At 41.1% G+C, this 20,738-nt stretch overlaps 1 protein-coding gene across 1 annotated transcript; it reads right to left on the bottom strand.

The window, feature by feature from the left end:
• Positions 1 to 5,176: 5,176 nt before the first annotated feature.
• Positions 5,177 to 19,603, bottom strand: LOC139397171 (polypeptide N-acetylgalactosaminyltransferase 5-like). Its single transcript, XM_071144045.1, has 10 exons — positions 17,949 to 19,603; positions 17,640 to 17,806; positions 17,176 to 17,295; positions 16,879 to 17,014; positions 11,972 to 12,091; positions 9,596 to 9,713; positions 9,017 to 9,346; positions 8,395 to 8,475; positions 6,679 to 6,831; positions 5,177 to 6,301 (listed from the first exon to the last, which is right to left on the bottom strand). Exons 1-10 carry the CDS (start codon positions 19,091 to 19,093, stop codon positions 6,161 to 6,163), a joined length of 2,511 nt encoding a protein of 836 aa, XP_071000146.1. The 5' UTR covers positions 19,094 to 19,603; the 3' UTR covers positions 5,177 to 6,160.
• Between the last annotated feature and the right edge of the window lie 1,135 nt (positions 19,604 to 20,738).

The raw sequence follows: 20,738 nt of genomic DNA, 5'->3' as shown, positions 1-20,738 counted from the left end.
TCTCATACTCTCATATTGCCTTCTTCTGTTGCTTAAATGAAAGGGTAGGTAGCATAAAAGTAACTTACATGAAAGGGTAGGTAGCATAAAAGTAACTTACATGAAAGGGTAGGTAGCATAAAAGTAACTTACATGAAAGGGTAGGTAGCATAAAAGTAACTTACATGAAAGGGTAGGTAGCATAAAAGTAACTTACATGAAAGGGTAGGTAGCATAAAAGTAACTGACATGAAAGGGTAGGTAGCATAAACGTAACTTAAATGAAAGGGTAGGTAGCATAAACGTAACTTAAATGAAAGGGTAGGTAGCATAAAAGTAACTTAAATGAAAGGGTAGGCAGCATAAACATAGCTTAAATGAAAGGGTAGGTAGCATAAACGTAACTTTAATTAAAGGATAGGCAGCACAAACGTCACATGACTTTGACCCACGTCTGACTTGAGACTCAAATGGATAGAATATTTTTTTTTTACTTGACTTGGAACCTCAAGACTGGGGACTCAAGCAAGAGACAGCATTGCACTCACAGGAGGTTGGTGGCACCTAAATTGGGGAGGACGGGCTCATGATAATGGCTGGAGCAATATACAGTGCATTTGTAAAGTATTCTGTGAATTTTTCCACATTTAGTTACTTTCCAGCCTTATTCTAAAATTGATTAAATAATTTTTTCCCCCCTCATCATAATACCCTCTAATGACAAAGCAAAAACATTATTTTTTTAAAAATCTTTGCACATTAACAAAAAACTACACATTTATATATTACATTTACATAAGTATTCAGAGCCTTTACTCAGTACTTTGTTGAAGCACCTTTGGCAGCGATTACAGTCTCAAGTCTTCTTGGGTTTGACGCTACAAGATTGGCACACCTGTATTTCGGGCGTTTCTCCCATTCTTCTCTGCAGATCCTCTCAAGCTCTGTCAGGTTGGATGGGGAGCGTCGCTGCACAGCTATTTTCAGGTCTCTCCAGAGATGTTTGATCGGGTTCAAGTTCGGGCTCTGGCTGGGCCACTCTAGAACATTCAGAGACTTGTCCCGAAGCCACTCCTGCGTTGTCTGGGCTGTGTGCTTAGGTTCATTGTCCTGTTGGAAGGTGAAACTTCGCTCCAGTCTGGGGTCCTGAGTGCTCTGGAGCAGGTTTTCATCAAGGATCTCTCTGTACATTGCTCTGTTCATCTTTCCCTCAATCCTGACTAGTCTCCCATCATGTTACCATTGGTGTATTAAAACCAGTTGAGCTGACAGCTGATTTGCACTGTTTCGTTAAGGGTTTTTCTTAATTTTATACTATTTATTATTATATATCACAAAGTTGTAAGGACGTAATTCTCTAGAATGCCATTGTATGCTGTAGCATTAAGATTTTCCTTCACTGGAACTAAGGGCCTAGCCCAAACAAGGAAAAACAGCCCCAGACCATTATTCCTCCTCCACCAAACTTTACAGTTAGTAATATGCATTGGAGCAGGTAGTGTTCTCCTGGCATCCCCCAAACCCAGATTTGTTCCTCGGACTGCCAGATGACGAAGCGTGATTCATCATCTCATAGAACACATTTCCACTGCTGCATAGTCCAATGTCAGCGAGCTTTACAAAATTCCAGCCGACGCTTGGCATGGCACATGGTGATCTTATGTTTGTGTGCGGCTGCTCGGCCATGGAAACCCATTTCATGAAGCTCATGACAAACAGTTCTTGTGCTGATGTTGCTTCCAGAAACAATTTGGAACTACAATAGGTAATGAGTGTTGCAACTGAAGACAGACCATTTTTACTACTTCATGGTGGTGCCGTTGTTGCTAATAGATATTTCCACTTCACAATAACGTTACTTACAGTTGACCGGGGTAGCTCGAACAGGGCAGAAATTTGACGAACTGACTCGTTGGAAAGGTGGCATCCTATGACGGTGCCACATTTTGAGAGTCAATGAGCTCTTCAGTAAGGCCATTCTACTGTCAATGTTTGTCTATGCAGATTGCATGGCTGTGTGCTCAATTTGAAAAATCTGTCAGCAACGGGTTTGGCTGAAATAGCCAAATTCACTCATTAGAAGGGTTGTCCACATTCGTTTGTATATATATATATATATATATATATATACATATATATGTGGATACAGTACCAGTCAAACATTTGGACACACCTACTCATTCAAGGTTTTTTCTTTATTTGTACTATTTTCTACATTGTAGAATAATAGTGAAGACATCAAAACTGTGAAATAACACATGGAATCATGTAGTAACCAAAAAAGTGTTTAACAAATCTAAATATATTTTATATTTGAGACTCTTCAAAGTAGCTACCCTTTGCCTTGATGACAGCTTTGCACACTCTTTGCATTCTGAGATTGGGATATACTGTGAACATTATAGTGTAAGAGCTGTTTGATAGGACTGCATGAACCTATTTTGGTGGGAGAGAGTCACAATAGACCAATAAGGAAGGGAGTTACAAACCTCTCTGCCAATGATAACTCATTTTCCCCTTCCCACTCAGACCACACAGACAGTCCAAGCAAAATTGGTGTTTTCTAAGATGCTATTTCTTTTCTTTTTTTAGGACAAATTTAATTGAAAACTATTACATTACGGTACTTCATTGTTACCCAGAAACTATTTGACTTTGAGATAAAAACGGCTGCATTGGACTTTTAAACATGCAACATGTGCACTCTATGGATGATGGGGCCTCTATAGGAATAAACTCTTCTCTGTAGCTTACCCTGCTTTTTGACTATATCTACAGTAGAATGTCAATCTAGCCTCAGAATGTCACAGGGAGAAGGTGGTCACTCAGGAGGGATTAAACTGAAGAATCATTACAATCAGTTCACTTGTTCAAGCCACACAAACAAAGAGGCATTTATTGGCCACACATTTGATTAAAATGCAGGATGGTAAATCTCTCTTACAATCAAACAGGATAACGTGGACCGAGAATGAGCGTTTTCATTGGACAACTGGAATGGACGACCGCAATTGGCCTGGAAGTGGATGGGGTGGAGGGGAATGTCCAACAGCCCAACAGTGAGAGTCGGGATGAGGTGGAGGACAGACAAAGGTTCCCAAGATTCCCTGGCCTGTCAAGGTAACAGTTCCCAGTCTTCATGAGAACAGAAGTCTGGCCGAACCCCTCATAAGAAATTCTCCAACCACAACATCAGCTCCAAATATAGCATTGTCTCCTACAGGAAGACACGCAAAAGGTAACACTCGCCAAAAGATTGACGAGTTTGAGTCCATGATGAAGAATCTAGAACATTCTATTGATGTCTGTTTCCTTGAAGTAGGCTATACTGCAGCTTTACTTCAACTACAAGGAGCTGGATGTGGACTGAGGGGCATGCTAAACCAGTCACTATGCAAACTGGCATAACGATCACCTATTGTTAGGGGGTTGTTAATCTGTCTAATACACAATCTTAAAAGACTGTGTATTATATCTCAAATGTTGACGTTTTACTGTAATGCTATGTCCTTACTCAAGCCAAATGAATGTTCGACATGTAAAAAGTCTTAAGTTCCCACCGACTTGGAATGACTACTGATAAGAGCTCAATACGCACAGAAGTATTGTAATAATATAATCCCCAGAATTAAGTTACTTCAATTGAAAATAACAGTGGGAAACGTAATTATGTAAGGCAGGTATTTGATTAGTAGATCAAAAAAATTAAGAGGCTTGGGGACATAGTAATCCTACTAGCAGATTTACAGTGCCTTCGGAAAAGTATTCAGACCCCTTGGCCTTTTCCACATTTTGTTACGTTATAGTCTTATTCAAAAATGTATTACCATTTTTTTTTCACTCATGAATCTTCACACAATAACCCATAGTGATAAAGAAAAAACAGGTTTTTAGAAATATTTGCTAATTTATTCAAAATAAAAACCTGAAATATGACATTTACATAAGTATTCAGACCCTTCACTCAGTACTTTGTTGAAGCACCTTTGGCAGCAATTACAGCCTTGAGTCTTATTGGGTATGACGCTACAGGCTTGGCACACCTGTATTTGGGAAGTTTATCCCATTCTTCTCTGCAGATCCTCTCAAGCTCTGTCAGGTTGGGTGGGGCGCGTCGCTGCACAGCTATTTTCAGGTCTCTCCAGAGATGTTCGATCAGGTTCAAGTCCGGACTCTGACTGAGCCACTCAAGGACATTCAAAGACTTGTCCCGAAGCCACTCCAGCGTTGTCTTGGCTGTGTGATTAGGGTCATTGTCCTGTCGGAAGTGAGTGACTTCCTGTCTGGCCACTCTACCATAAAGGCCTGATTGGTGGAGTGCTTCAGAGAGGGTTGTCCTTCTGGAATTTTCTCCCATCTCCACAGAGGAACTCTGGAGCTCTGTCAGTGACCATCGGGTTTTTGGTTACCTCCCTGACCAAGGCCCTTCTCTCCCGATTGCTCAGTTTGGCCAGGCAGCCAGCTCTAGGAAGAGTCTGGTTGGTTCCAAACTTCTTCCATTTATGAAGGCCACTGTGTTCTTGGGGACCTTCAATGCTGCATCAATATTTTGGTACCCTTCCCCAGACACAATCCTGTCTTGGAGGTCTACCGATAATTTCTTCGACCTCATGGCTTGGTTTTTGTGGGACCTTATATAGACAGGTGTGTGCCTTTCCAAATCATGTCCAATCAATTGACTTTACCACAGGTGGACTCCAATCAAGTTGTAGAAACATCTCAAGGAAACACCGTAGCTTAATTTCAAGTCTCATAGCAAAGGGTCTGAATAAGTTTGTAAATAAGGTGTTTAAAGAAAAATGTGCAAACATTTCTAAAAACCTGTTTTTGCTTTGTCATTATGGGGTAATTGTAACGTAACAAAATGCGGAAAAAGTCAAGCTGTCTGAATACTTTCCCAAGGAATCTGGCCTGTATAGATTTCATTTCAGTTTGGTAAGCACTGGAAGTATGAATGTAAGCATCTTAAAACCCACCGCAATTTTTAATTTTATTTTAAGGTGATCAACCCAAGAAGTCCTGCTATTTAAATGTATATAGTTCCCGTTAGGCCATAAGATCCAACTACTAAAGTTAACCCCTAAAGCTCTCTGTAACAGCCATACCTTTCCATGCCGTAATATTTCCGTGAGAAAGTGTAGGCCTATAGGTTCTCGTGAAATATTTGTTGCAAAAAAATTGGAAAAAGAAACCCACGTTAAATTATCATTTTTAATATCTATTCAGAAAAGGAGAAAAAATGATATTCCTTCAACAACAGTCCCCTCTAGTGTTAGAGAAATATACATACAGTATGTACTAAACCTATTCCCATATAGTAATAAAGAAGCAGCTCTTATTATCCTAAGTGAGACATACGGTGTAGGGTAAAGTGGCCCGTAGACACTGATCTTGGGTCAGTTTTGCATTTCCCCCCACTAATTGTTGGCGGTTAGGATTGGGGGAAGGGAAGTTGAACCTAGATCGGTACCTTAGGGGAAACGTCAATCCAGAGCTGAGTCATAACCTCACATGCATGCATGCAAATGCAATTATTTTTAATCTCATAAAAAAAAATGTCTTTAGCAAAGCTATCTGTGATATGTAATGTCTACACAGGCTCATCAATTTGTACATAAAATGGTATTTCAAACAGTGAAAATGGTACATGGACAGAAAATATGTATTTACATGAATCATGGAAAAGTGGCATAATATATCCAGCCATTTGGAACTGAAACAGTAGGAAATATGGTCAATTGTGTGGTCAAACCGAGAGCTACAATATAGAGAACATCTGTAGAAAAATAGTCGATATGCCACGGCTCTTTAGAGAACATTTGTTTTTGCAAAGCTGATGAACATACAGTGTAAAACCAAAGAGCTCAATAAAAAGTGCAACTCCAGTAAACAATGCATCCAAAAACACTGTGATTACATTGTCTAATAGCTGCCCTTTCAAATCATTTCCAGGGCCTCATAAGTCATGCAAAATTCAAAAGTTGATCATGATATAAAAAATAATTTTTTTTAAGAAAACATTGCACATCCCAACGCCACCCTCAAACCAACACCATGCGTATTCCTATTGCAACAGACCAAATCCAAAACACACACACACACACACACACACACACAGCACAGTCAAGTACTGGAGTGTCGATCACTAATGCATGAATAGTGCTGTAGCCCTGTACTCCCGTCATTCAGCGCGGTAGTGTGTGAACTGCCACTTCTGGTAGGGACTGGTAGGCTCACACCTCTTCAGCTGCATGCGGTCACCCAGAGCCCCAGCCTCAAGACACAAACGCTGGGAAGCAAGCTCCGTAACGAGGTGCTCCACCTGAACAAAGACGACACAGGGCAATAGTACAGTAAGCACCACAATGTACATAATGTTAACTTTCAATCAGCAAAGGAGCACTGCTGCTACCTCGCTCTCCAACCAAGGTGTTGTGAATTGAGGTGCAAACCCTGACGAGGCTAAGGACCAAAAATGCGATGGTTTTAACAATAAAGAAGCAATTTAAAATCAACATCCACTATCCTCCAAGAGTTGCTGAATTTCCTCTTCACACCAACCTTCAAGCACACTGTACATCTTCTGTATGCTAGTTGCTGACAGTAGCTTGGCATAAGAATAACAAATATTTGTCACAAAAATCGATATCCAGAGAACTCTAGTAGAGGAGGTAAAGGCCCACTGTAAAGCGAACCTACCAGAGCAGAGTTGGAGGCCTTGTGGAGCCAGCGTAGCTGTGGCTTGGTGTTGTCACACGGCTGCATAGCCAGGCTGCTACCTTTGTCCTGAGCAGTGAGACAGACATCTTTCTGGCGAACGTGCCTCATCCAGGTGTAATTGAAGTGCTGATTCTGAGGTTTAGGGACAGAGGGGATAGTTAAGGTGTGTCCCAAATGGCACCATTACCTATATAGTGCACTGCTTTTGACCGAGACCCATAGGGTAGTGCAATATCTAGGGAATATGGTACAATTTGGGATGCCAGACATACAGTATCAGTCAAAAGTTTGAAGACACCTACTCATTCAAGGGTTTTTCTTTATTTTTTACATTGTTGAATAGCGAAGACATCAAAACTATGAAACATGAGGAATCATGTAGTAACCGAAAATGTTAAACAAATCCAAATATATTTTAGATTTCAGATTCTGCAAAGTAGTCACCCTTTGCCTTGACAGCTTTGCACACTCTTGGCATTCTCTCAACCAGCTTCAGGAGGAATGTTTTTCCAACAGTCTTGAAGGAGATCCCACATATGCTGAGCAATTGCTGGCTGCTTTTCCTTCACTGCGGTGCAACTCATCCCAAACCATCTCAATTGGGTTGAGGTCGCGTGATTGTGGAGGCCAGGTCATCTGATGCAGCACTCCATCACTCTCCTTCTTGGTCAAATAGCCCTTACACAGCCTACCGTTCACCTACTCTGCATCTCGCAAAGACACGGCGGTTGGAAGCAAAAATCTCAAATTTGGACTCATCAGACCAAAGGACAGATTTCTACTGGTCTAATGTCCATTACTTGAGTATCTTGGCCAAAGCAAGTCTCTTCTTCTTATTGGTGTCCTTTAGTAGTGGTTTCTTTGCAGCAATTCGACAAAGGCCTGATTCTTCTCTGAACAATTGATGTTGAGATGTGTCTGTTACTTAAACTTAGTGAAGCATTTATTTTGGCTGCAGTTTCTGAACCTGGTAACTAATTAACTTATCTTCTGCAGCAGAGGTAACTCTGGGTCTTCCTTTCCTGTGGCGGTCCTCATGAGAGCCAGTTTCATCACAACGCTTGATGGTGTTTGTGAATGCACTTGAAGAAACCTTAAAATTTCTTGAAATTTCCCCAGATTGACTGACCTTCATGTCTTGAAGTAATGATTGACTGTCGTTTCTCTTTTCTTATTTGAGCTGTCCTTGCCACAATATGGAATTGGTATTTTACCAAATAGGTCTATCGTCTGTATACCACCACTACCTTGTCACAACACAACTGATTGGCTCAAACACATTTAGGAAACAAATTCCACAAATTAACAAGGCACACCCGTTAATTGAAATGCATTCCAGGTGACTACCTCATGAAGCTGGTTGAGAGAATGTCAAGAGTGTGCAAAGCTGTCCAGGGCAAATGGTGGCTACTTTGAATGTAAAATATATTGTGTTTGTTTAACACTGTTTTGGATACTATATGATTCCATGTGTTCACTATTATTCTACAATGTAGAAAACAGTAAAAATAAAGAAAAACCCTTGAATGAGTTGGTGTGTCCAAACTTTTGAATGGTACTGTATAATTGGGCTTCATGATAACTATGGGGTTTTCAAGTGCGTTTCGGTGTGTGTTGAACTCAACAAGGATTCCATAGTGGGTTATAGTCAGAAGACAGCTGTTCATTTCAAATAGGGAATTTAGGAGTATTTACCAGCTTGCTGAGATCACATATCTCAAAGGCAAGGGAGCCTTTCTGCAGAGCGAGGCATTTTCTTACTCCACGATTGAAAACCTAGCAAAGGAGGATCACAGGTATAACATTTCATGCCAATGCGTTGAGCAGTCATAGCAGTAGTTTACGTAGGCATTGTCACTGCACTATTGACAGTAGAAAAGCTTCTAATTTCTTTCCATTCTGCGCCTTCAACAGATCCTGACAGACAACTGTCACAATCCAGTCACTTTTTGTTCAGATAAGAGGACAATTGGCATCTCTGTGTTGCAGAGGCATTGCGAGCAGACAAGTAAACATCCCCCTCTCATAAAAAAAAGTACAATTGTCTATCAGCATCGAGAGGCGGGATAAGTTAACGGAAAAATAAACTAAGAATAACAATTGTTTGCCAGACAAAGAGCACCAATTGCAATATATTCTAAGATAAACAGCCTAAAAGCAAAAACTGGATTCCTACTAGTTCAGTAGAGACAATGATTTTAAGCATTTCAAATAAAGTTATAAACCACAAGGAATAAACTGCATAAGGGTTTTGAGCATCTGGAAAAGTTCTATAAATATCAAATCAATTATTTTTATAATAAAAAAGTACACCTACTAGCCCCTCAGCTTTGACCAATGGAGCAGCCATGTCTGGGTACACATTATCCAGGTACCACTTGAAGCTCTTGCATTTGAGCTTCTTCCGGAGCTCGATCTGGTCTGTGAGGTTGCCGATGTCGATGACACTCCTATCCAGCAGATGGTAGTATCCATGGCCGTAGAAGAGGTCCTTGTACTCATCCAGCCACACCTCTGCCACCCTGGCCAGGTTACGCTCGACCGTCTTCTGCCTGTCCTTGGGGAACTTGTATGGGTTGGCGCCTCGGAAAATGTGGCCCACTCTGGAACATGGGATGATCTCGATCTCACCTCCACACATCCAAATCTGCAAAAACAACACAAGTAGGATGTGATCAGAACATTTGATCGAAGTCCCACGCGGCACCCTATTGCTCATCGGGCACTGGTCAAATGTAGTGCACTACATAGGGTATAGGGTGCCATTTAAGAGGCGGCCTTGATCATGAGCTGAGTTAAGTGTGTAATCCTGGAACAGGTTGAAGAATAACAAACCTGCAAATAGTTCAATCTCTAATAAAAAAATTAAAAAAAACTGAAGAAATGAGTCACTGACCTTAAAAGAGATTTCCATGTTCTCTCCACCCCATACATCCAAGCCAGGATCATAAGAGCCCAGTTCATAGAAGTACTTCTTATCAATGGAGAAAAGTCCTCCTGCCATGATGGGACACCTGAGAAACAAAGTACACAGTCATATAGAAGGGAGGGACTAACCTGAACTTATGCAATAAGTACCATTTGTTTAGCTGCGAAATGTTTTCTGTTGAGATGTCCTGGAGATTGTATTACTCAGTTTCTCTCAAAACACAACATTCCTCCTTGGTCTTATTAACTTAAGAGTAATTTGGATGAGTCAGAACTTGGCCCTGTTGGAATACTTCCATCCTGCATCCTTCCTTCCTCCTTTCCTTGAAGTAGTCACTGATCTCAACTGGTTGGATTGGTGAAAGTAATAGGTTGGCGTAAACTAGCATTGACCTATCCAATCGTGTATAGATCGATGATTAACTGAAGGAAACAAGGAACGAAGGATGAATTTCCAAAGTATTGGAAGAGGGCCCCAATACTTATGTACTTGAACTAATCCGCAACTTTTACTACACAACAAATTCTCCAGTGTTAAATCAACACTAGCTAAGTTTCATGCAAATATTCCAAAAAAATTGCATAAAAACAATATGCACATTTTCCCACCAGAGATGCGTTTCCATCAAATTGACTTGCAGATAAAGGCTGTGCGTGATGGCGTGCACATAAAAAAATACCTCTTGCGGTTAGAATTCCCATGTACCAAATAAAAAAAAAATATATATATATGGTTGGCTAGAGAGCACGTATAGCCCACATGAGAGAGATTATTATGGACAAAAGAGCCAGATTCAATTTATTAGTCAAATGGCAGCCAAGCATCGATCATCATGTCACCACAATAACACCCTCAATATTTATTGGAAAGGAGCATCAAGCTCATCACCTTGCACTGTGAAGTTAATCTGTAGTTAAATAAATTGCATTCTTTTCCAATGAGTCATAGTGGGAGGACCACACAACATTGTCATCACATGACTCCATGTTTACTTCAATATTATGGTTATTATAACAATATTTGCACATAAAAGCGTTTCCACCGACATCTCCCAATCATTCATTTTACAAATACATAGAGAGCCCACCTTGTCTAGCGTATTTAGTTTTTTCAACATTTGGAAAATTTACCCAAAGATGTTGTTTCCATCAGGCCTGGCATGACATTTGTTTATCCATCATGCACTTTACACACATAAAAAGTTTGGATGGAAACCTGGTTAGTGACAATGTTAAGTTTGCAGAGTTTCAAAGAACAAGCCATAACTCAGACTGGCCAATAAAAATAAAAGATTAAGATGGGCAAAAGAACAGACACTGGAACTCTGCCAAGAAGGCCAGCATCCCGGAGTCGCCTCTTCACTGTTGACGATGAGACGGATGTTTGCGGGTACCATTTAATGAAGCTGCCAGTTAAGGACTTGAGGCGTCTGTTTCTCAAACGAGTCACTCGAATGTACATGTTCTCTTGCTCAGTTGTGCACCGGGGCCTCCCACTTCTCTTTCTATTCTGGTTAGAGCCAGATTGCTCTTGTTCTGTGAATGGAGTAGTACACAGCGTTGTACGAGATCCTCAGTTTCTTGGCAATTTCTCACATGGAATAGCCTTCATTTCTCAGAACAAGAATAGACTGACGGGTTTCAGAAGAGAGGTCTTTGTTTCTGGCCATTTTGAGCCTGTAATCGAACTCACAAATGCTGATATTGATTGTTGTGCGTAGTCTTGTGTACCTATTAGGCACAAGAGTGAAAGCCCTGTCTAGTTTAGTTAAAGTGAGAGTAACTTGGTGAGTTAGAGGGAAGTGGAGGGGGTGAAAGAAAGGGAGGAAGAGGGAGCACTGTTGGAGCTAGAAACATATCTGCGTATGTGACCAATAAATTCAGATTTTTTTAATTAGCCAATTTTCAATCCTGTGGACTTCACCAAGTGAATTCCTATCGTTCCTCCTATGTTATCATGCAACTGTTTATGACAATACATTACATATATCATAACCCACTGGGCGTAGACGTCAATTCAACTTCAATTCCATGTTGGTTCAACGTAGTTTCATTGAAATGACGTTGAATCAATGTTGTTTCCACCAGTAGGTGCCCAGTGGGAATTACTTACTTTGAAAGCCACGTTTTACCCTAACAGTGGTGTTAGGAACCTCCTGCTTTACAGCCCAGCAAATCCCATTATGCTGGCTTGCAGAGTGATGTGTAATTCTCACTCTTAGAGTTAATTTAACACCCTGAATCAACACTAGAAATGCTACACTGAAGGAAAAATAAACACTAGCCAATTTGCTGTGTTTGTAAACATACAGTAATGAGGGACGTAAATTAAATCCAGAACTACCTGATGGGATCTGAAGCCTTCATGTGATTCTTCTTAATGACGTCCTCTGATAACCTGCGCCACCAAAACACCAAGGGCCATTTGAATACCCCTCTTTGGAAGTTGTCAACCAACGCATAGCTGTAAACAGAATATCATTAAACAAATATTACATTACTGGATTAACAATGCGCGAGGGAATGAAATGCGCGAAACTCAAGATAGCGCCGACAAATCACATATATCAACAACATCCAGTAAACAGGATGTTGCATCAAACCTGGCTGGATAAAAATAAGTTGATACAATTCTGGTCGTCTGGGTTACTTTTCACAGCAATGTATACAGGTAAGTCCAACATGAACCCTAGAAGTCAGAAGGCCGTTGACTCAAATATTCAGAAAATGTATCAGATGGATAGCTGTGAATGTAATATTTCTAATGATGTAGGATTTGTAGGTAACACACAAAGCTTCCATTGCTGCAATGTTATCACACATTTTGCAACTCTAGGGACATAGTCAGATAAGTAAGCAGTGTCCGAGCCAGAACGGCCCAGTCTAGGTAAATAAAGAGACATTGTGCCCCCAGATGATACTGACAGACCAAATTTGGGGGTCTAACTCCTAGACAATAAGGTTGAATAATAACTCTGAAATTAGAGCTGGGGCAATAAACCAAAATGTAACACCGATCGAAATAATCACTTCTTGAGAAAATGTTACTGATAATTCCGATAAAGTAGCCTACACTAGAGAAATGTGAAGTTTGAAATGAAATAAGTACGCTAATATGGGCGATTGCTAACAGGACAATTGATAGCTAAACTTCTAAAGTAGTAGTAGTTTTAAGTGTAATGTAAAAAAATTTAAAAATTTTTTAAAAAAGCAACTGATGCACATTAATGTTTGATATTTATTGTTCAATTCATCGTGATAATTCAGTCAATTTACAGTGGGGCAAAAAAGAATTCAGTCAGTCACCAATTGTGCAAGTTCTCCCACTTAAAAATATGAGAGGCCTGTAATTTTTATCATAGGTACACTTCAACTATGACAGACAAAATGAGAAAGAAAAAAAAAATCCAGAAAAATCACATTGTAGGATTTTTGAACTTGAACTTTGCGAACTTTTGCCACATTTCAGGCTTCAAACATAAAGATATAAAACTGTATTTTTTTGTGAAGAATCAACAACAAGTAGGACACAATCATGAAGTGGAACGACATTTATTGGATATTTCAAACTTTTTGAACAAATCAAAAACTGAAAAATTGGGCGTGCAAAATTATTCAGCCCCTTTACTTTCAGTGCAGCAAACTCTCTCCAGAAGTTCAGTGAGGATCTCTGAATGATCCAATGTTGACCTAAATGACTAATGATGATAAATACAATCCACCTGTGTGTAATCAAGTCTCCGTATAAATGCACCTGCACTGTGATAGTCTCAGAGGTCCTTAAAAAGCGCAGAGAGCATCATGAAGAACAAGGAACACACCAGGCAGGTCCGAGATACTGTTGTGAAGAAGTTTAAAGCCGGATTTGGATACAAAAAGATTTCCCAAGCTTTAAACATCCCAAGGAGCACTGTGCAAGCGATAATATTGAAATGGAAGGAGTATCAGACCACTGCAAATCTACCAAGACCTGGCCGTCCCTCTAAACTTTCAGCTCATACAAGGAGAAGACTGATCAGAGATGCAGCCAAGAGGCCCATGATCACTCTGGATGAACTGCAGAGATCTACAGCTGAGGTGGGAGACTCTGTCCATAGGACAACAATCAGTCATATATTGCACAAATCTGGCCTTTATGGAAGAGTGGCAAGAAGAAAGCCATTTCTTAAAGATATCCATAAAAAGTGTTGTTTAAAGTTTGCCACAAGCCACCTGGGAGACACACCAAACATGTGGAAGAAGGTGCTCTGGTCAGATGAAACCAAAATTGAACATTTTGGCGACAATGCAAGACGTTATGTTTGGCGTAAAAGCAACACAGCTCATCACCTTGAACACACCATCCCCACTGTCAAACATGGTGGTGGCAGCATCATGGCTTGGGCCTGCTTTTCTTCAGCAGGGACAGGGAAGATGGTTAAAATTGATGGGAAGATGGATGGAGCCAAATACAGGACCATTCTGGAAGAAAACCTGATGGAGTCTGCAAAAGACCTGAGACTGGGACGGAGATTTGTCTTCCAACAAGACAATGATCCAAAACATAAAGCAAAATCTACAATGGAATGGTTCAAAAATAAACATATCCAGGTGTTAGAATGGCCAAGTCAAAGTCCAGATCTGAATCCAATCGAGAATCTGTGGAAAGAACTGAAAACTGCTGTTCACAAATGCTCTCCATCCAACCTCACTGAGCTCGAGCTGTTTTGCAAGGAGGAATGGGAAAAAATGTCAGTCTCTCGATGTGCAAAACTGATAGACATACCCCAAGCGACTTACAGCTGTAATCACAGCAAAAGGTGGCGCTACAAAGTATTAACTTAAGGGGGCTGAATAATTTTGCACGCCCAATTTTTCCGTTTTTGATTTGTTAAAAAAGTTTGAAATATCCAATAAATGTCGTTCCACTTCATGATTGTGTCCCACTTGTTGTTGATTCTTCACAAAAAAAAACAGTTTTATATCTTTATGTTTGAAGCCTGAAATGTGGCAAAAGGTCACAAAGTTCAAGGGGGCCGAATACTTTCGCAAAGCACTGTATTTGGTCAATAACAAAAGTTTATTTCAATACTTTGTTATATACCCTTTGTTGGCAATGACAGAGGTCAAATGTTTTCTGTAAGTCTTCACAAGGTTTTCACACACTGTTGCTGGTATTTTGGCCCATTCCTCCATGCAGATCTCCTCTAGAGCAGTGATGTTTTGGGGCTGTTGCTGGGCAACGTGGATTTTCAACTCCCTCCAAAGGTTTTCTATGGGGTTGAGATCTGGAGACTGGCTAGGCCACTCCAGGACCTTGAAATGCTTCTTACGAAGCCACTCCTTCGTTGCCCGGGCGGTGTGTTTGGGATCATTGTCATGCTGAAAGACCCAGCCACGTTTCATCTTCAATTCCCTTGCTGATGGAAGGAGATTTTCACTCAAAATCTCACGATACATGGCCCCATTCTTCTTTCCTCTACACGGATCAGTCATCCTGGTCCCTTTGCAGAAAAACAGCCCCAAAGCATGCTGTTTCCACCCCCATGCTTCACAGTAGGTATGGTGTTCTTTAAATGCAACTCAGCATTCTTTGTCCTCCAAACACAACGAGTTGGGTTTTACCAAAAAGTTATATTTTGGTTTCATCAGACCATATGACATTCTCCCAATCTTCTACTGGATCATCCAAATGCTCTCTAGCAAACTTCAGACGGGCCTGGACACGTACTGGCTTAAGCAGGGGGACACGTCTGGCACTGCAGGATTTGAGTCCCTAGCGCCGTAGTGTGTTACTGATGGTAGGCTTTGTTACTTTGGTCCCAGCTCTCTGCAGGTCATTCACTAGGTCCCCCCGTGTGGTTCTGGAATTTTTGCTCACCGTTCTTGTGATCATTTTGACCCCACGGGGTGAGATCTTGTGTGGAGCCCCAGATCGAGGGAGATTATCAGTGGTCTTGTATGTCTTCCATTTCCTAATAATTGTCCCACAGTTGATTTCTTCAAACCAAGCTGCTTACCTATTGCAGATTCAGTCTTCCCAGCCTGGTGCAGGTCTACAATTTTGTTTCTGGTGTCATTTGACAGCTCTTTGGTCTTGGCCATAGTGGAGTTTGGAGTGTGACTGTTTGAGGTTGTGGACAGGTGTCTTTTATACTGATAACAAGTTCAAACAGGTACCATTAATACAGGTAACGAGTGGAGGACAGAGGAGCCTCTTAAAGAAGAAGTTACAGGTCTGTGAGAGCCAGAAATCTTGCTTGTTTGTAGGTGACCAAATACTTTTCCACCATAATTTTAAAAAATTAATTTAAAAAATCCTACAATGTGATTTTCTGATTTTTTTTCCCTCATTTTGTCTGTCATAGTTGAAGTGCACCTATGATGAAAATTACAGGCCTCTCATCTTTTTAAGTGGGAGAACTTGCACAATTGGTGGCTGACTAAATACTTTTTTGCCCCACTGTATATGATAAAATCACTTAGTGTATTAAAGTAGTCAGAGTTTAGTATTTGGTCCCACAGTCCTTGCACATAATGACTTTGCCCCACATTTATCGTGATATGGATTTTTTTTCCATATCGCCCAGCTCTAATAAGCGGCGCACCAAATGGTATCCTAGTCCTTACATAATGCACTACTTTTGACCTGGGCCCATAGTGCAAATTTATACAAAATAAATAACAGATATACCTTATACCTTATACAGTACCGGTCACATGTTTTAGAACACCTATTCATTCAAGGGTTTTTCTTTATTTTTACTATTTTCTACATTGTAGATTAATAGTGAAGAAATCAAAAGTTTGAAATAACACTTCTCAAGCCAAAGGGTGGCTATATATAAAATATATTTTGATTTGTTTAACACCTTCTGGGTTACTACATGATTCCCTGTGTTATTTCATAGTTTTGATGTCTTCACTATTATTCTACAATTGAGAAAATAATACAAATTTAATAAAAACCCTTGAATGAGTGAGTAGGTGTTCTAGCACTTTTGACCGGTAGTGTAAGTATTCGGACCCGTTTCTGAGAGACTCAAAAATGAGCTCAGGTGTATCTCGTTTCCATTGATCATCCTTGAGATGTTTCTACAACTTGATTGAAGTCCACCTGTGGTATTTTCAATTGATTGGACATGATTTGGAAAGGCACACACACCTGTCTATATAAAGTCAAATGGGTCTGAATACTTTCCAAATGGACAGTATACAGGAAATGTGCCATTTGAGACACAAGCATTTAGTATTATGGTAATGATACATTACCTCATGTCCTTGTCACTGATGACGTCGATGACTGGGCAGGCCACTTTCCTCCTGTCTATGTACACTCTCTCCAGCAGAGGTTCCAACCAGCCCACGTTGCATTCAATATGCGAGTCAAGAAAAGTCAAAACATCACCTGAAGGGAAATGCAAACAAACCACTGAAGACAAACAAACCCTTGACTGCCTCATGTACGGGAGGACAAGACTGAGATTTCTTTGCATTGAATATTTAGTTTAAACAGCATACAATGTAAGCGAGAGTGGTCATACGATATAGCAGGATGTGGTTGGTTACCTTTGGCAATGGCGGCTCCTGCCAGCCTAGCTCGGATCAGGCCCTGCCTCTCCTTCAGACGGACGATCCGCACTTTGGGAAACTGGGACATGTACACATCCAGGTGGTTCTTGAGATATTCTGAAAGAGTAGATGAGAGCGAGTGTGTTTAGGGCACCGAGTTCAGTCTGACTATGTGACCTGCCCAAGAAAAACTCCAGGCCCTATTTATAAAGCTATCGTTGCTGTCTGAAGATCTCCAAATCTGTAACTTTACAGTATATTGAAAAAAAAATGCCATATTCTACAATTAAGAATATACATTTACAAAACTTCAGTAGCTAGGTTGAACACATTTTCTTGGTCCTAGAGTCGTGAAATTGTCTTCAGTTGGGCCCAGAATTTCCCTGGACACAACAGACGGCAGGGAAAAACTCTGAACCCATCCTCTACTGTTTACCAGGAAAGCTCCTCCTCCCTCTTACCTTTGGAACTAAAGTCATCAACCAGGATGATCTCTTTGAGAAGGTGTGGTGGAGAGCGATTGAGGACACTGTGGACGGACCGGAGCAAAGTGGACCATACCTCATCCACAAAGCAGAAGATCACACTGGTGGTGGGCAAGTCATCATGGACCACACTCTCAGAACACCTGGAGAACAACACAACACAGTAACAAGAGAGGTTACCTAATGCTAACTGTACTATATCACTATATGGGTGTCTGTATGAGGAATACAAGTGTGGGAATACGTGAGTATGCATGATGTGGTCAAGGCCAGAGTGTGACTCACGTATGCGGTCTGGTGTCTGGGATGGCTCGGTCCACAGGGATCTGGTCACTCAGGTACACGTTGAAATGGCCTTCATTCCACCGGTTCCTCACCTCCTGCTCTTTGTCACTGGGCACCATGGCTGCTTTCCCAAATTGCCCAATTGCGTCGGCATCTCTGGGGGCTTCGGTCATGTCTAATGCCAGCACTTTGTGAACGCCTGTGTTTCGAACGTCTGTGGAGTTTGTGGGAACTCCTGGTTGACGTTTAAACTTTGCTCTAGGAAGTACGGTCTCCTTTAAGGCATACGGCTTACCTTTATCAACGGCATTGATCCGTTTGTCCTTAATATTGACGACCACCTCCTTTCCTTTCAGTACATCCTTTTTGACAGATTTAACTGTGTGGTCCACGGCAACTTTGTATTTTATAAAACTTTCTTGTATGCCAGGCTCCAGTGGATCTCGGACTCTCTCATTCTTCTTTTGGTCCATTTTTGCTTTGGCTTTTTGCATTAGGCCTATATTTTTCTCTGCTTTCTCTGTCTTTTTTGAGGTCAATGTTTCCACATGTTTTCCTTCTTGAACACCAGGTGGCACTTTGGTGAAGTTCGAAAGCACCGCCACTTTCTTATCCTCGGACTTCACCACATTTAGCATTAAGTCCACTGCCTTTTTTGACAGGTCTTTGACAGGCAAAGGATCTTTGACGGGCGTTTTCGTATTCAAAGGCACACTCAACTGTCCTGTGACATGATTCACTGTTTCGATTTGGTTAGGCTTAAAAATGACATAATTTCCTTGTTCTGACTTTGGTTGGGCATTCCCCCCTTGTTGCTCATGTGAATTGACTTTGTCCTTCAACTGCGGGTCCTTTTTGGCAGCAGGTCCTCGCTTTCTGCCCACTTCATGGACTTTCTTTTCATTCTGGAGTGGACCTTTATTACCTTCCTCGTCCAGGTCTAAGTCTAACTGTGCACGCTCCGTGGCCTGCGGTGTGACAGTCAGCCTTTCCTTCACTACGCTTTCTTTCAGAAGTTGGCTGTTAACATCATTCATTGACAGGCGAAGTGCTACCATATCAAACAGTAGCCAAATGACAGATGCAATGAAAACAAATGCAAGTGCCCTCCCACTACCCCTAAAGTATTTCCTTACAGCCTTCATTTTTAGTACGTCTGGATATACTAGGTCACAGTATCTTATTAATGCATGCACGAGTCATACTTCTCCCCCTCCCCGTTCAACTTCTCTTTACTTTGGGGTAGTTTTAGTAGGCTATTGCCTGCGTGGCATTCCACGCGGTTTTGGTCAAACAACGGTTTGTTGAACTATTGTGAATTTTGTAGCGAAACGCAACAATGTATCAATAAAACTTACCTCCGCGTTGCCCATTTACTTCCCTGAACGGTACAATGTGTATCATGCGCTGCCCACTATTATGGAAGTACACAGGCAATTATCTTGCAATTTGTTGTTCACTTACTTGCCCTCACCTAATGTCTTTGAATGAGAAAGGAAAATATCATATTCCCTTGAGGAGAATGCAAAACCACAACATCCATTTGAGTTCTTTGACACATTTGCGCCTTGTTCTGTCGTGGAGGTAGCGCCCATCAACGACATATTTCAACGTTGAGAGCACACACAGTGACTGGATAGACAGCTTCATTTTATGCAAACCGTTTTAGGGTACGTCGAAGGTGGCGTGAAAGTAGATGTGGCCTGTCTAATGTAAACAAAAGAAGGCATGATGCGTCGCACAGTGAGTGTAGGCCTGAACAAAAACAGATTTTTTTTTCTTTTTTTCTTTCCCCCGACAGTTTTTTGGGGTCAGTAATGGACCTTTGCACATCCGTTTTTTAAACTTTGAAATTATAGCAAAGTGTGACGTGTCAATATGGTGATAATAGGGTAAATCAAGCATAACCGGTGTAACCAGTACAGGTGTGTCACTTACTTTGGTGTCTGCAATGCGTACATTCACAATTTAAGTAACTCAGTGACTCACTCACTCACTCACTCACACACACACACACACACACACACACACACACACACACACACACACACACACACACACACACACACACACACACACACACACACACGAGCGTCATAAAAGCTGTGTTGCAATAGCCATTAGCCAGTGATTAAGAGAGGACACAACAGGTTTTCACTTCATCAGCAGTCATCTCTTGGGAGCCCTGTTGGCTCCATCCAGACCATTAAGTGCCCCCAACACTTAGAGAGAGCGAGAGCGGGAGGCAGGCAGGCGGGGTGGATGTTGTGTTGTCTCTCCTGGTGGCTGCCCTTAGCCACAGTACATGGGCTTTCATTAGTGGCTTGGCTAAATGATTGGCCTCAGGAAAGCCCTGAAGCCTCACAATGCATGTGTCAGTTTATATATCCTATTCATTAGACAAGTTATTCATGTATTCATTATCATTTATCTATTGTGGCACCCACAAACATGCAGCGCTTATTGAATGGATAGATCAGCTTTTTGGTTTAAGGTGAATAAATCTACATCATATGTTGTGTTTTAGGGATAGGTACTGAATTCTCAATATGCTGTATATTGTCCTTGTTTACCGGTAGCCATTTTCTTTTGAAATTGAGAGGGATTATGAAAAAAACATGACTGACAATTGAAGCTCTTAATTTGACACGGGCATGTGTAAAATGGACAACATGTAGTTGTAGGATATCTTTAGGACATGCTAATCAGACCTTGGAATTAAAATGACAACATTCGGTCTCTGTCATTTACATAAGAGGTCATGTTTTGCTAATATGTCTCTCGTTGGAA

This window comes from Oncorhynchus clarkii, chromosome 3, assembly GCF_045791955.1.
Source record: "Oncorhynchus clarkii lewisi isolate Uvic-CL-2024 chromosome 3, UVic_Ocla_1.0, whole genome shotgun sequence".
In the NCBI taxonomy this organism is placed as follows: domain Eukaryota; kingdom Metazoa; phylum Chordata; class Actinopteri; order Salmoniformes; family Salmonidae; genus Oncorhynchus; species Oncorhynchus clarkii.
Note: the sequence above shows the minus strand (reverse complement) of the source record. Positions and strands in the feature narration are given on the sequence as shown.

Bases quoted from the DNA above. Each gene is read 5' to 3' on its own strand.
- LOC139397171 (XM_071144045.1), bottom strand. From the start codon at position 19,093: ATGAAGGCTGTAAGGAAATACTTTAGGGGTAGTGGGAGGGCACTTGCA. The intron at 12,092-16,878 runs GTAATGTATCAT...TTCTGTTTACAG, and splicing joins ATCAGTGACAAGGACATGAG to CTATGCGTTGGTTGACAACT. The intron at 6,302-6,678 runs GTAGGTTCGCTT...GTCTTTGTTCAG, and splicing joins AGGCCTCCAACTCTGCTCTG to GTGGAGCACCTCGTTACGGA.